Source organism: Aquarana catesbeiana, linkage group LG01 (assembly GCF_042186555.1).
Source record: "Aquarana catesbeiana isolate 2022-GZ linkage group LG01, ASM4218655v1, whole genome shotgun sequence".
In the NCBI taxonomy this organism is placed as follows: Eukaryota; Metazoa; Chordata; class Amphibia; order Anura; family Ranidae; genus Aquarana; species Aquarana catesbeiana.
This window is the reverse complement of record NC_133324.1, coordinates 887,162,770-887,178,617: the sequence shown is the minus strand read 5'-3', so window position 1 is coordinate 887,178,617 and position 15,848 is coordinate 887,162,770. Positions and strand designations below refer to the sequence as shown.

Sequence of the window (15,848 nt, the reverse complement as noted above, 5' to 3'; positions counted from 1 at the left end):
TAGCTCTCTAAAATCAGTGCAAAATAACATTGAAACGAAATTGGGACTTTTTACGTGCAAATCAATTGTAGAAATATAAATCTATAAAAAATTATTATTTTATTTTGAGGAGCAAAATAAGAATTTACACATTAAAAAAAATCAGGAAAGGGGGTAGATATAAAATGGCAAGTACAGTTAATTACAGTCACAGCAATATACTGTAAGATGGACTTCCCAACACATTTTGCACATGTCAGGCTTCCTCAGGGGATGCTGGTCACATACAGACTACAGTGCTTTCTATCAAAAAAACACACAATTGAATAAATTAGATCACAAGTTTTATATAATCATTTACATTTGACATAATTCTCATGCATATGCGTCTCCACTGTCATGGTGCAGCTGCTTACCTATATCTCCTAAAAGGGGGGGGGGGGAGGAATGTTAAAACTGCCAGGACTAGATGCTTCTACTGTACCAAAGAAAACATGCACTGAAGGTGACCATAGATGGTAAAAAAGACCAACTAGAGAATGGAAAGGAGACAATGCCTTTTAATATCTGAAGGTAAGATGGAATATCCTTCATGACGTCAAAAAACAAAGGCAACAATATAAAGTTAGACTTGCAAAGACAGGTTCAGCAACTGGCTTAATGCCAGGGGCCACACACCTCCAGAGATACAGATCGCTTTCAAAAAAAATATCTAGTGAGTGTAAAAAAACAAACACAAACTATAATTCCAAATATCACAATATGGGTGATATACAGATGAGACAATCACAAGCTCTAGTCTTAAAATACCAACGTCTTAAAACTTGGTAACTGCTTTGTAAATAGTTAATAGATTCTCAGTGGCTCCGCAGATTAAAAAAAACAAACATTTGTGTTGATTTTTGACACATGACTTCTCTCAAACAAACATATCTTGCAAGCTCAAACTTCTCTTAAAGTGGATGTAAACCCAATGTCATCCTTTCTAAACTACTGCCATAGGGGTTATCTATAAGGATATACATGCCTCCTGCATGTATCTTTACCTGTCAAATGTCTCCCCTCTGTCTGTTATGAGACCCGAAAAACTGCAGATTCTGTGGGTGGGTCTGTTGTCTGGAGCTCGGTGGGTGGAGTCGTGATGTCAGTAGACTCCCCGCCCACCTCTACACTCCCCTTGTCAATATGCATTTTCTCTGTGTATTTCTTACACTGAACTTCTGCTATGATCTCTAACATCCAATGAAAAGACAGGAAAGTAACCACATGACTTCAGCATGCCAAATCATGCTGAGGTGTGGAACAGCCAATCCTTGCAGAGCTGCTGAAGAAAGGAGTGGGGGAGGGAATTTAAAAATACTGCATGTCTCAGGCTAATGCACGAGATATGTAAATCGCCTGTCACTCACAGCAAGGGGGAGTATTTGACAGTTTTTCTCAGTTTGTCAAGAATTGTCTCACTGAACAATAAAAGAGGATTGCTCAGAGATGGATTAACTCTGTGTGGCAAGACTGGGCTCAAATGATAGGCAATCTTATACTCTACAGTATGATAAAAAAAAAATTGGGGGGTCTCCATCCACTTTAATGGCATGTGGACAAATTTGTTATACCATATACAAATGTGGTAATTTAACCAAGACTTATATTTAAGGTGAAAATAAATCACTGATGAATTTTATGTTTAAGCATACATCACAACTAAACCACTGATAAGACTTTGAACTCAGCTTTGTTGAGATATACCAAAATGTATATTTCTCTTTATTTGGAACAGAAGTATCTCATACTGCAGTTAGAAATAAAACAATTCCAACACTAATGCTACAAAGATCAAATGATTTAGAGATATACATGTTCAAAATAATTAAATTACCAATAGGCAGAAGAAAATTATACTTTACCAGAAATAGAAGTCTTTTGTCTGAGAGATCAGCTGTATATCCCAAGGGATCTTGCTACCCTTCCTTGATTTTTCCATTCTTTCCTCGTTCTCCTTTCCTTTCAATGATGTCAAATGACATTTTGTTTATGATGTTACCATAGCACCATTTTCTATAGGGCCATATTGGACTTTTGATATAATTACCACAAGGGGGTAATGTAGTAGTAAAAATTTTGGAATGTTTCTTAACATGTCAAAAATCTTGCCAAATAACCTTTGACGTAAGTTTTAAAGAATTAACAATAAACTATGATAAGATGTCTCTATCATGACACATATGTCAGACTTTTGTCTCTCCTTAAAATATTTGGTTTTGAGAACGTTTGGATAAGGCCATTAACTTCTCACATACCTTGAAAGTAAAGTTATGGTTACGAGAAACACACTGGCTATTCATAAATATTACCACTGATAATGTTCTCTTGTATAGTTATCCTTATACCTAGGACTTTAAGCATAAACCCTTCATATCAATAATATAGACTAATATAGTTCAATGATTAATATTCAACAATAGATATGAATATTAAAAAAATACATAAACCAAAGATATATGTAAAATTATTCAATGAAGTAAGCATATAATCTCTCCAGTATAATGTAATAATAGATTTGATTGCTAATACAATTATTTGTACTGAATAAGGTTTGTTTTTTTATAAAACAGCTTTTGAATAAGCCCCATTTTCTCAGTCATGAAAAGAAAAATATATATGTTTCTGTTCATTGTTCACTTGAAACATGAGTCATTAGTCTTCCTATAACATAAACACTGGCCTAATGGCTAGTTTGGTATCTTGTCTGGTGGTCAGGAATTTATGATCTGGGAGAAACTAAGACAAGACTCTCAAAGTCTCCTTGTAAGAAACCTTGTTTAAAATCATGAACTCGTATTCACCTTTAAAATATGCTCATTTATACATATGAAAAATATGATATGCAGAGGCCTTAGAAATTTTAACCCCAATAGTTCTGACATCCCTGAAGCACAGACTCTGAGAACTGGAGGAACTGGATAAAGATTTGGGGCCTGTATGCCCAAACCAGCCTTGACTGCTTCACCCCCCCCCCCCCCAGACTTGGAGCAGATGTTAACATCAACTCAAAACAACCTGATGCTGGGGTCTCCTGCTATAATTTGTTTATTAAGGTGTCTTTCTGTCATGGTATAATTCCCAATTCTTGGGTGCAATATTCAGCTATAATACCTGGTTTCTGGTTTCAGAGTTGAGGGAGCTGTATCTTTATGGTGGCACCCAGGCTGGGTGACAGGCGGTCGGGCACAAAATTTATTTTCCAAATTTTGTGTTTTCACCAGAACAGGAATAGAGGGCAAACCTTCCAATGGGGACACTAGTTCTGGTGACAACCAGGGATTCTGTCACTTTGGAGGGACTTCCTTTCACTTTCTGTTTCAGCTATGGGACAGGAAGTGAAGGGAAATCTTTCTAAAAGGCCACACATGGGAAAAAATAAAACTGACCAGGGTAATAACTCTTGCTTACTCTATCCAAGATGGAGGGGGGTGGCCTTTAGTTCTACTGTACATAACAGTCTAAAGAGTGACCCAATGAAACGCAAGTTTACTCTTCCCTCTGAGTGTTTCAATTATTTTCTTGTTCTACTTCTGTAGAACTTCATAATAAAAATATGATGATCTATGGCAAGGGTCTCCAAACTTTTCAAAAGAAGGGCCACGTTGTAATCAGTTATGTAAAAATGAATGAATCATCAGTGTCCCCAGCAGAGTTTTCCCATCATCAGTGTCCCCAGCAGAGTCTCCTGTACATGTACATATGCATATTATTTATGCCCATTTGCCTCTTGTTGCTGTTCGAGCCGACCTCGGCTCTCCTGCACCTCCCGACTCCTGCCCATTGCTACACATGAAGGCTGTAAGGTGGAAAGATTTATAATGTAAACAGCGGGTGGGAAGCCAGGAGGTGCCATGCTGATGGTGTCACCTACTAGCAGCCAATCCGCAGCACAGCAGCCAATCCTCTGGCAGCACGGGAGGTTATGGGGGGGCTTTGTGTCCAGGACCTGCCAGACATACTGCCGATAACAGCAGCTGCTCTTAAAAGCCAGCAGATCGGCAGTGCTGTGTTGGCAGAGTCTGGGTAGGCTGCAGGCCGGACAAAACACACCCGCGGGCCAGGGTTTGGAGACCCCTGATCTATGGCATTCAACCACAAGGGTATTGTTTAGCTCTACCGGAATCCTGCCTGAATTACATTTCTGCTTTCCAAACAATTCTGCTACATAGATTGGGCAAAGGGAACCGCGCATTCATTTAAGGCTCGCCAGTTCCTTAATGTCTTGCAGGACAGTTTTATGGGGTAGATGCACCAACTAGAATACTGGATCTACTGATTACCAACAATACAGACCTGATCATGGATGTGGAAATACGGGGCAATTTAGGTAACAGCAATCTCAGGTCAATTAGTTTCACAAATCACACAAATAGGAAACATAAAGGGAATACAAAGACACTGAATTTCAAAAGAGCCAACTTCCCTAAACTACAAACCTTTGCTAAAAGGCATAAATTGGGATAAAATATTAGGAACAAAGAACACGGAGAGATGGGTTTGCTTTAAGAGCATATTAAATAAGGGCATTAACCAATGCATCCCATTGGGTAATACATTTTAAACGAGCGAACAAAAGTCCTGGATGGCTTAACTCCAATGTAAGAATGCATATAAAGGCAAAGGAGAAGGCCTTCAAAAAATACAAGGTTGAGGGATCATCCTCAGCATTCAGACTTTATAAAGAATGCAACAAGAAATGTAAGGGTGCAATTAGGACGACTAAGATAGAACATGAAAGACACATAGCAGAGGAGAGCAAAAAAAAATCTCAAAAAATTCTTTAAGTATGTAAACAGTAAAAAAGGAAGGACAGACCATATTGGCCCCATAAAGAATGAGGAAGGACATCTGGTTACAAAGGATGGGGAGATGGCAAAGGTATTGCATTTATTCTTCTCCTCAGTCTTCACGAGTGAATCGGGGGGCTTCAGTAACCAAAACTGCAGTGTTTATCCTCATGACACAACACAGGAAGCACCTCCATGGTTAGCAGAGGACAGAATTAAAATTAGACTTGAGAAACTTAACATTAATAAATCACCGGGACCAGATGGCTTGCATCCGAGGGTACTTGGGGGAACTCAGTAAAGTGATTGCCAGACCATTGTTCCTAATTTTTACAGACAGTCTACTGACTGGAATGATACCAGCTGATTGGAGAAAAGCGAATGTAGCACCAATTTTTAAAAAGGGCCCAAAATACATCCCTGGGAATTAGACCAGTTAGCCTAACATCAATAGTATGTAAACTCTTGGAGGGGATGATAAGGGACTATATACAAGATTTTAGTGATGAAAATGGTATCATTAGCAGTAATCGGCATGGATTCATGAAGAATTGTTTGGCAAGAACGAATCTACTAACCTTCTATGATGAGGTGAGTTGCCACTTAGATAAAGGAAAGCCTGTAGACATAGTGTATCTGGATTTTGCAAAAGCATTTGACACAGTTCCCCATAAACGTTTACTGTACAAAATAAGGTCCGTTGGTATGGACCATAGGGTGAGTACATGGATTGAAAACTGACTACAAGGGCGAGTTCAGAGGGTGGTGATAAATGGGGAGTACTCGGAATGGTCAGGGGAGGGTAGTGGGGTTCCCCAGGGTTCTGTGCTCGGACCAATCCTATTTAATTTGTTCATAAACGACCTGGAGGATGGGATAAACAGTTCAATCTCTGTATTTGCAGACGATACTAAGCTAAGCAGGGCAATAACTTCTCCACAGGATGTGAAAACCTTGCAAAAAGATCTGAACAAATTAATAGGGTGAGCAACTACATGGCAAATGAGGTTCAATGTAGAAAAATGTAAAATAATGCAGTTAGGTGGCAAAAATATGAATGCAATCTATACACTGGGGGGAGAACCTCTGGGGGTCCTAGTAGATAGGCTCAGCAATGACATGCAATGCCAAGCTGCTGCTAACAAAGCAAACAGAATATTGGCATGCATTAAAAAGGGGATCAACTCCAGAGATAAAACGATAATTCTCCCACTCTACAAGACTCTGGTCCGGCCGCACCTAGAGTATGCTGTCCAGTTCTGGGCACCAGTCCTCAGGAAGGATGTACTGGAAATGGAGCAAGTACAAAGAAGGGCAACAAAGCTAATAAAGGGTCTGGAGGATCTTAGTTATGAAGAAAGGTTGCAAGCACTGAACTTATTCTCTCTGGAGAAGACGCTTGAGAGGGGCTATGATTTCAATATACAAATACCGTACTGGTGACCCCACAATAGAAATAAAACTTTTTCGCAGAAGAGAGTTTAACAAGACTCATGGCCACTCATTAAAATTAGAAGAAAAGAGGTTTAACCTTAAACTACGTAGAGGGTTCTTTACTGTAAGAGTGGCAAGGATGTGGAATTCCCTTCCACAGGCAGTGGTCTCAGCGGGGAGCATCGATAGCTTCAAGAAACTATTAGATAAGCACCTGAATGACTGCAACATACAGGGATATACAATGTAATACTGACACATAATCACACATAGGTTGGATTTTATGGACTTGTGTCTTATTTTCAACCTCACCTACTATGTAACTTATGGAGAATAAGTAAATGCACTTGAAGTGATCAAATGTTTTTTTTAAATGACAAAATAACTGTCTGGAAAATGGACACTTACCATAAAACTGCTGCAGCTTGAAGAAAAATCTATACTGTGAAAAATATTTGATGTCTTTCAGCCAGGATTTTTACTTTGTAGTTTATACTGTAAATAGGTGGCGAAAGATCCTCCTATCAGGTTTTTATTTAGCCTGTGACAGATTTCCACTCAGTGACACCCCTGTAAGAGAAAAGGGGAGTCAACAGGACACAGCATTAAAACTTGGCTGAGGTTCTAAGGGTGTTTTTTGTTGCCAGTTTTAAGAAACAATTTGGTTGGGCTTTAAAATCGAGCTAGAATTCACAAATGCTCACCTCCAGAGATGTGATGTCTGCATGTTCCAGCTGCTGCTGCTACTCACTCTGGTCTCGAAGAATGGCTGAAATGGTTACATTTTTTTTTTTTTTTTTTTGCGCTTTGGGAGGGTCTTATGATATCTTAAATAAACTCTCCTAGACATGAACGCGGCAAAACGCTGCTAAACGTGGCTAAAGAGGCGTTTTTTAAATGCCGGTTTCAAACTGTCAAAAATATCGTTCAGAAGAGGTTGCCTCAGTGTCCCGTGGTCATTAGGCCTTAGAGTGTGACACCTCTCTACACTTTATTGCACCACCCAGCGATGATGATTGTTGGGCTGTAGTGCTGACTGGTGATGAGCTTAGGTTTGGGCTTGGGTTTAGTCTGAAGGTGGAAGTCACTGCTGGGTGAAAGAGCTGGGAGCAGGAGACTCCCTGCCCTGGAGCTGATGTGTACAAAGGGTCAGGGATTCTTTTGACATAACTGACCTTGTATGAGCACATGGTAATATTAGGTCCACAATGTTATGAGCATCCCTCCACTTTGTATACATGCAGTTGGGGGGGGCTTCCATCTGCATAATCCCAGCAATGACTAACTACCAAGTTTGGATCAAACCCCAGTTCATCCCTAGTGCTGACACGATGGCCTTCCTGGTTATTTGGACATATATATGTTTTGTGGCCCCCGACGCTCTCCCAGCGCCAGGGCCACAAGATGTATATGCCTTGGAGAGGACAGGGAGGAGGCGGGACGAGCAACACACACACACACACACACACCCCACACACAAATTTCCTGTTTAAGGGGGTCCCGTCTCCGGCGCTGCCATTGGACGACTGTTCTGTCCATCAAAGGAGGCGGGACTTTCTATTAAAGAGGCCGCCGTGTAAACAGGAGTTTCTCCTGTAGGTAATCTTTGGCGCTCGTGAGTGCATTCATGGCAATGGTGGGTCTGCAGATAGGCACTTGTGAGGCTGCAGATGGGCACTGACCCTTATTTTGCTTCAGGGTTCTTTATTTAAAATTTCATTTTTTTTCCCCTGAAACTTCCCTCTTAAAGTAAAGGTGCGTGTTATACGCCAATAAATATGGTATATCCAAATAACACGCCCAAGCTCCTCTCTTTACTCACACACAGCCACAAAGGCAAGAGAATTCTTGTTGGGCAGTGTATATTAGTGCTCGAACAAACACACTTAGACCGAATTTTAATGGTTCAAAGAATGCCAGGCAAAATGTTCGGCCCTCCACGCATGTTCACTTCATCAAATCTGGCCCTCTTTGAAAAGCGTTTGGACAGCCCTGCTTTAAAGCTTTGCCCAAATATTTAGGTTTTCTTGTATTGGGCATTAAAGATTTACAAGTAAGTAGCAGTTGCACTTGCACAGAAATGTAGGATTTAGCCTCCCTGCCTGGCGGAGGACATCAATCAGCCCCAGATACTCCTATCAAGGGCTTTTTGGATGCAGCTATTCACAGTGACAGGAAATGAGCTGCGACTGAAAACTGGATAATGCACATAAGTACATTTTGTGACGTCTTGTTGTAAGCTATGACTATGATGAATTTTAACAAAAAAACCTGTAAGGGATGTTATTGTATCTTGTGTAAGTAATATATTTACATTTTATTTTAGCACAAATCAGCGAGCTCTAACATCAGACACGATGGAGGAATTGTTTCTCGAAGACTGTTCAGTGTCGGAGAAAGAAGAATAGGTACGGCTCCCCCTTTTTTTTTTTTTTTTTTTTTTTTTTTTTTTTTTTTTACATTTCTTCAGTTACTTCCTGTTTTAGCCAAAAAATACTGAAATTCTGATTGTATGGCTGGCCTTTTCTTTCGAAAATCGTATCTAAGAATTTCCGTACGAATTTCGCACCATTAGTGGGCTGCAGCAATGGTCGATTTTCGTGCGGCAATCAAATTTGAGGAATCGGACATGTTGGAAATTTTTTCGAAAAACGAACGATTTTCTAATCAATGATGGGAGAATCGTGCGAGAAATGTAAAAAGAATATTCCCAGCCACAAATTCTTTTCTGTAGCAACATGAGGTGAAATTTGAAGGCTTGGTCGGCTGAATTTTGAAAATCAATGGTGGCATCATCGGATCACAAAAAAAAAACAACTTTCTGATTTTGAAAAGAAAATTTGTTCGAAATTCGACCATGTATGGCCTGCTTTAAAGGTATAAAGAATTCCAAGTAATCGATATTTTTATAGTTGCATTGATCCAGCTTAACTATGCATATACTATACCTGTGAGACTCTCTAGAAGCTGGAAATCACTGCAGTAGACGCAACTACTACTACTACAGTGATCTCAACTAGCTTCCATACCAAGCGTGTGCTCTGCTGCATTGTGAACACAAGAGGTCACTTGCTTGGTAAAGGTGCCATTCAGAGATCATTTTCTCAGTAATTAGAAGGTATTCTATGATTGGATGAGGAGAGGGAGGGTGGTGATATCATGCTCTCCACCTTGTCCAATCTACACAGGCTACCTCCCATGTTCACAATGAAGCAGGGCAGCTGCTCAGCACGGGACCCAGAAAGCAAGTGGAGATCCCTGGAGTAGCGGTGACAATGTAACTATGCAAAAATATCCATACCGGAAATTCTTCTATAAAAGAAAAACCCAAACAGTGCTCTCACAGCAGCCATATAAACCCCCCCCTCGGGCCCTACTTATTCAACCCCCCCTTTCCATCAGCATATTATACACCACCCCCCCCACTGTTTAGTAGCCATACATACCCCCAGTCTTTAGTTAAACTACAGGCTGGTGGCTCCTGCAGCTATCCGTGATGGTGTGTACAACCAACAACAAATGGGCACACCTCTGGATTGAGTGCGGACTCTGGTACTTATAAGGGTGGTGGTGGTGGTGGGGGGGATTGAGGTGCACACTACTACCTAAACATTTTATACCTTGATGCATGGAATGCATTAGAGTAAGAAACCTTTAGGCTTTAGAACCACTTTAACCCTCAAAAGCCAGCAACTTTGTGCCCCAACAACGTACATTGCACGCACTTGCAGGGTGGTTGTGGGTCGGACCCATTCACTTGAATGGGTTGCGTTTTGGTGGCGCTGCTGCCCACTGAACACCATGAGGTATACTTTTTTGCTATGAAGCAAAACGGCTGCGGCAACCCACCCCAGCCCTGGATGTGCGGGCCGAATACCAACCGACATTGGTCGGTGCAAAATTTAAAAAATAACAAAACAAAAAAAAGGCTGACATTGGGTCCGTATGTATGGCAAGCTGGCCGTTTGGATGAGCATGCTGGAAAACAAGCAGCTGACCGGAGTGTTCTGGCGGGGGGCGTGCAGGGGAGATTGCTATACTAACGTTGGATCGTGGCTGACAGTTTTTTTGGGGGGTTTTTTTTGAATGGGAAAAAAATGATTAGTGTGCATCAGGCTTAAGGTGGCGCAGCTCAAACGCCTAAAAAATACACTATACAAAGCACTGACTATGCGGTAAATGGTATACTTAAAAAAAAAAAAAAACAAAAAAAAAACAAGCAAAAAAACAGACTTCAGAAAGGATTTAGCAAGGAAGGATAAAAGGGGTGTCATAATGGAGCGCTGCACAGAGAAGTCAAATGAATTAGCCGGCACTACAGAGGGAGATCTGGGGAATACTGATGTGCTGTAATGAGAAGAGACATCTTGGTAATGGAACAGGAGTATGCTGTAATAGGGGACACATTGTTACAAGATAAAAAGTTACCATTTGAGGAAGTCAGAATAGTCAGCTCCGCTTTGATTCACAATGGCCCCAGACGCTTTCATGTCCTAAATGACATTCACAAAGCGGGGGAAATTCTCTTATTGTATTGCATTGTCACATATACACCGATCCACCATATAAATAGCATGTAATAGTGAATAAATACAACATTCTACTGAGAAGCTGTCTGCTGCCTGTGTATACATTGTATCATTTTTTACAAAAAAAGCTGTACTTTTTTTTTTTTTTTTTTTTTTTTTTTTTTTTTTTATAATTCAAAACAATCCTTGAGCAGTGAAGTGAGGTAAAGATAATGTCATCAGTCTGCTGCAGGTAGGAAGAAGCATTTCCCCAGTCCCCCCCCCCCCCCAGTGATCTGACTTCAACATTGTAATGTTGTAGCAAGTGAGGGTGAAAAGCTACATCAGGGTCTGATCTGTGAACAAAGAATAGATGGGATTGGTTTACTAAAACTGGAGAGTGCAAAATCTGGTGTAGCTTAGCTGTGCATGGTAGCCAATCAGCTTCTAACTACAGCTTGTTCAATTAAACTTTGACAAAAAAACCTGGAAGCTGATTGGTTTCTATGCAGAACTGCACCAGATTTTAAACTCTAGTTTTAATAATCATGATTTACATAAGTTGGCCCTCTCTGAACAAATATCTTAAGCCTTGTACACACTATTATGCCCTGTACACATGATCGGACTTTCCGACGGAAAATGTGCAATCGGAGCTTGTTGTCGGAAATTCCGGCCGTGTGTGGGCTCCATCGGAACTTTTCCATCAGAATTTCCGACACAGTTTGAGAGCTGGATCTAAAATTTTCCGACAACAAAATCCGTTGTCGGAAATTCCGATGTGTAGACAATTCCAACGCAGTGGCTATTGAACTTCATTTTTCTCGGCACGTCGTATGTTGTATGTCAACGCATTCTTGATGTTCAGAAATTCCGACAACTTTGTCCGACCGTGTGTATGCAAGACAAGTTTGAGCCAACATCCAGTCAGAAAAAATCCCATGGATTTTGTTGTTGGAATGTGCGATCGTGTGTACGAGGCATTTGTCTTCTTCTGTACAACCCAGCGGGTTGAACGAAGAAAAATAAAAAAAACAAAAACCTGACAGCTCATGTCAGAGTCGCTGTACTAACCATCCGCTGTACTATTGTGTTCTGGGGGATGTCCCCCTCGCCAGAACACTCCAATCAGCGATCTCAGCCATTGGTTAAGAGTGCTGATCGGGAGCCGATTGGCAGACCTTTTCCGGTCATGAGCCTTCTGAATGGCCGGCTTCTGTTGGACTGACCAATACACACGGGCCAAATGTCAGCCTATTTTTCTATTGAATCAGCTGACACCACCCAACATTTGGCCTGTGTGCACTGAGCTTTAGTCTAGGATGTAGTCACTGACCCTTGATGTCTGAACAATGATCAAGCTGTCCTTGTGGAAAAAATGTGTGATATGTGAGAGGTAATACAACCCAGTATGTCCTACGTATGGCTTATCTTCACAAATCCAATTTTTATATATTCTTATTTAGCACCCTGGTGTTTAGGCAGTGTTGCTCACAAAATTTAGTTTGCCATATAGTAAATGTTCTGGTTAATTGTTAAAAGATCACAGTGGCGCAGTGGGTAGCACTCTCGCCTAGCAGTAAGAAGGGTCACTGGTTCGAATCCCGACCACGACACTACCTGCCTGGAGTTTGCATGTTCTCCCTGTGTCTGCGTGGGTTTCCTCCGGGTACTCCGGTTTCCTCCCACACTCCAAAGACATGCTGGTAGGTTAATTGGATCCTGTCTAAATCAGCCCTAGTATAGGTATGAATGTGAGTTAGGGACCTTAGATTGTAAGCTCCTTGAGGGTATAGGGACTGATGTGAATGTATAATATATATATGTAAAGCGCTGCGTAAATTGACGGCGCTATATAAGTACCTGAAATAAATAAATAAAATAAATAAAAGATCCACTGATCCCTCTCTAATTCTGGAGTTGCTGCACCTTTTCTCTTCTGTCACTGGGTGGCACTGTTGCTGGTGACATTAGATCGACAAGGGCCTAGCAAGGTCAGATTATGAATGGATGGGGTGTCTCGGCCAATTGGCAGGAGTTTCTTTTTTTCAATATAAATTTTTTTAAATGTTTTTTTAGAAAAGTCAGGGAGGAAACCATAACAGAAAACATACATGGGTAATTACTTCGATAACAGCAGGCTATAAGTCCAGCCTTAAAAACACATATCTGTAATAGCAATGAGACCTGTGATAGCACTGTCAACGACATTGTTTGACACACAACACTGGCATCATGAATGATTGAATGAGAAATGTCATAATATCTCTACATTTAGAAACCCGATTGAAGTGCCTGAACAGTGTTAAATTGGAAAAATACAGAAAAGATAAAAAAGGGGGGAACACAATGGCTCCAGAGAGAATAAAAATAAGAAAAACAGTATCCAAATAAATGAAAGATAAGACATGAGAGTAATTGGGGGGGGGGGGGGTAGTAAAGAAAGGGGGAGTGCAAACCCGGAGGCGGTGAGCATGTCGCCGCTTCAGTTAGCTATCGGGCCTGTATTCATTCGCTCTTCATGCCCCGAGCGGGGATGTACCTTCTTCGGTTAGAATAAACATTCTATAGCCTCCATGCCTTATGCCCCGTACACACGGTCGGACATTGATTGGACATTCCGACAACAAAATCCTAGGATTTTTTCCGACGGATGTTGGCTCAAACTTGTCTTGCATACACATGGTCACACAAAGTTGTTCGGAAAATCCGATCGTTCTGAACACGGTGACGTAAAACACGTACGTCGGGACTATAAACGGGGCAGTGGCCAATAGCTTTCATCTCTTTATTTATTCTGAGCATGCGTGGCACTTTGTGTGTCGGATTTGTGTACACACGATCGGAATTTCCGACAATGGATTTTGTTGTCGGAAAATTTTATAGCCTGCTCTCAAACTTTGTGTGTCGGAAAATCCGATGGAAAATGTGTGATGGAGCCCACACATGGTCTGAATTTCCGACAACAAGGTCCTATCACACATTTTCCGTCGGAAAATCCGACCATGTGTACAGGGCATAAGAATGTTTTTCCTGTTTATTTTGGGCCGTAAGGACTAAGTCTTCTAATTTTTCTATTTTCCTCCACTCTGCGCAACCATGTCCCAATAGATGGAGGTGTGTGTGTGTGTTTTTTTTTTTTTTTTTTTTCCCACATGAGGGGAATGCAGGATTTAGCGTCATTCAACAAATGCTGCACGATCGCTTTTTTTTTTTTTTTGGTAGCTTTTTGCCGGGATCGTGGTAGCATGGAGTAGAAGGAAAGCGACCATCCGAAATGTCGTCCAGAAAGGTTGCAGCAGAGGGCAGGAACAAAAGATGTGGAGGAGCGTCCCCCTGTGCGTCTGGCATCTCCAGCAGTTGTCAGTGGTGGTTGGGAAATACTTGTGTAATAACCACCTAGTCAAAATCTTCATTAGATTCTTGTATTTTCGTACAAATAGATGTTTTTAAGGAGAACTTGATGGTTTGATTTTGGGCGTCTGTAAAAGAGCGGAGCAAGCCAAGCTCCCATTTCTGTAAGCAAGACAAGTCAGGTTGTTCCGATAGTTAAGCAAAGCATAGGTTTTATATAGCACTTGAGGTAAAGCCCCCTTGTCCCTACAGTAATCCTCAAAGGTCATTAGGGTACGGTTAAATTGAGCCGGATTGGCGATCGAATGCAGGAAATGGTGTATCCGTATTGCTTTCCAGAACGAAAGTGACCAGTGTCACTGATCAGCATTTGGATGGAAGGCCACTGATTGCCATCTAAAAAGTGTGAGGCATGGTCTGGACCCACCAATAAAAGCTCCTCATATTCCAATTGTTCAAGTCCGGGGGGGGGGGGGGGAACGCCGGGTTGCCCAGTATTGGGAGAAGAGTTTCTATTGGAAAGGGAAGTTGTCAATATAATCGTGCCTACACGGAGAGTAGTGCCCATTACGGGGTGGGATTTCAGAAGGTAACTGGTCAAAACACCACACCGCCCCTTTCAACGGAACCATAGTCTGGGATTGTTCTAGTTGCGTCCAAAGTTTGGTCTTACCGTGCCGATTCCAGTCGATAATTCTACCAAGGTGTACCACCAAATTAGTAATTTCGTAGGTCTGGGAGAGCTAAACCTCCATAGTGTTTAGGCAGTGTACATTAACGTCTGCGCAAACCAGGTTTCGAGTATGCCCAGATGAATTTAATAAAGTGAGTGTGCTTGTTTGAAATATTGTGGTGCGATCTTGACCGGAAATGCTTGAAATAAGAATAGAAACTTCGGGAGTATACAAATCTTAAGAAGGTTGCACCTGCCAAATCAGGAGTGTAGTCCTTTGTTCCACTCCTCTAGCAGTAAACGGGTCTTGGTTAGCAGGGGGCTGAAAGTTAACTACTTCCAGACTGGCTCACACCGATATATGTCTGCATTTTGAAGAGATATATCGTTATGGCAGCAACTAGCTACCATGACCCTGGTATCCTCTTCTTCAGTGAGCGGTCCGGTTTAAGATAAGTGGTCTCTGCGGCGGATTTATTGCAAGATCACTTTTATCGGAGGCGGGAGAGGGCCCCCCTCCCGCGGCTCTCCAGTGCCCTCCGCAGCTTACCGGAGCCATCGGTAGCGGTGGAGGCGATCGGGTCCTCTCCCTGGCTTGGTATGGAGATGAGTGAGGGGAAGATGGCCCCCACCCGTCTCAATACTATTGCAGGGCGGAAGCAATGTCAAAACGTCACTTCCGCCTATAGCTCTTAAATCAACATTTAAAAATATTATTATTTTTTTTTTTTTTTTTTTTTTTTTTTTTTTTTACTATTGCATTTTAGTGTAAAGGAGATCTGAGGTGATCTCATATTTAAGAGGTCCTGTCATGCTTTTTTCTATTACAAGGGATGTTTACATTCCTTGTAATAGGAATAAAAGTGACACAATTTTTTATTTTTTTTTAAAAACAGTGGTAAAAGTAAAAGGTAAAACAAATAAGAAAAAAAATTAAATTGTTTAAACGCGCCCCATCAGGCCGAGCATGCAGAAGCGAACGCATATATGAGCAGCAGCCGCATATGAAAACGGTGTTCAAGCCACACATGTGAGGTATCGCCGCGATCGGTAGAGTGAGAGCAATAATGC

General features: G+C 41.4%; 1 protein-coding gene across 1 annotated transcript in view; it reads left to right on the top strand.

The window, feature by feature from the left end:
• HGFAC (HGF activator) overlaps positions 1–15,848 on the top strand; it is a 139,016-nt gene that overhangs the window by 24,117 nt on the left and 99,051 nt on the right. The window contains exon 2 of the mRNA XM_073610866.1: positions 8,569–8,650. Coding sequence (XP_073466967.1) covers positions 8,569–8,650 — 82 coding nt within the window. The remainder of the gene's footprint in view (positions 1–8,568; positions 8,651–15,848) is intronic.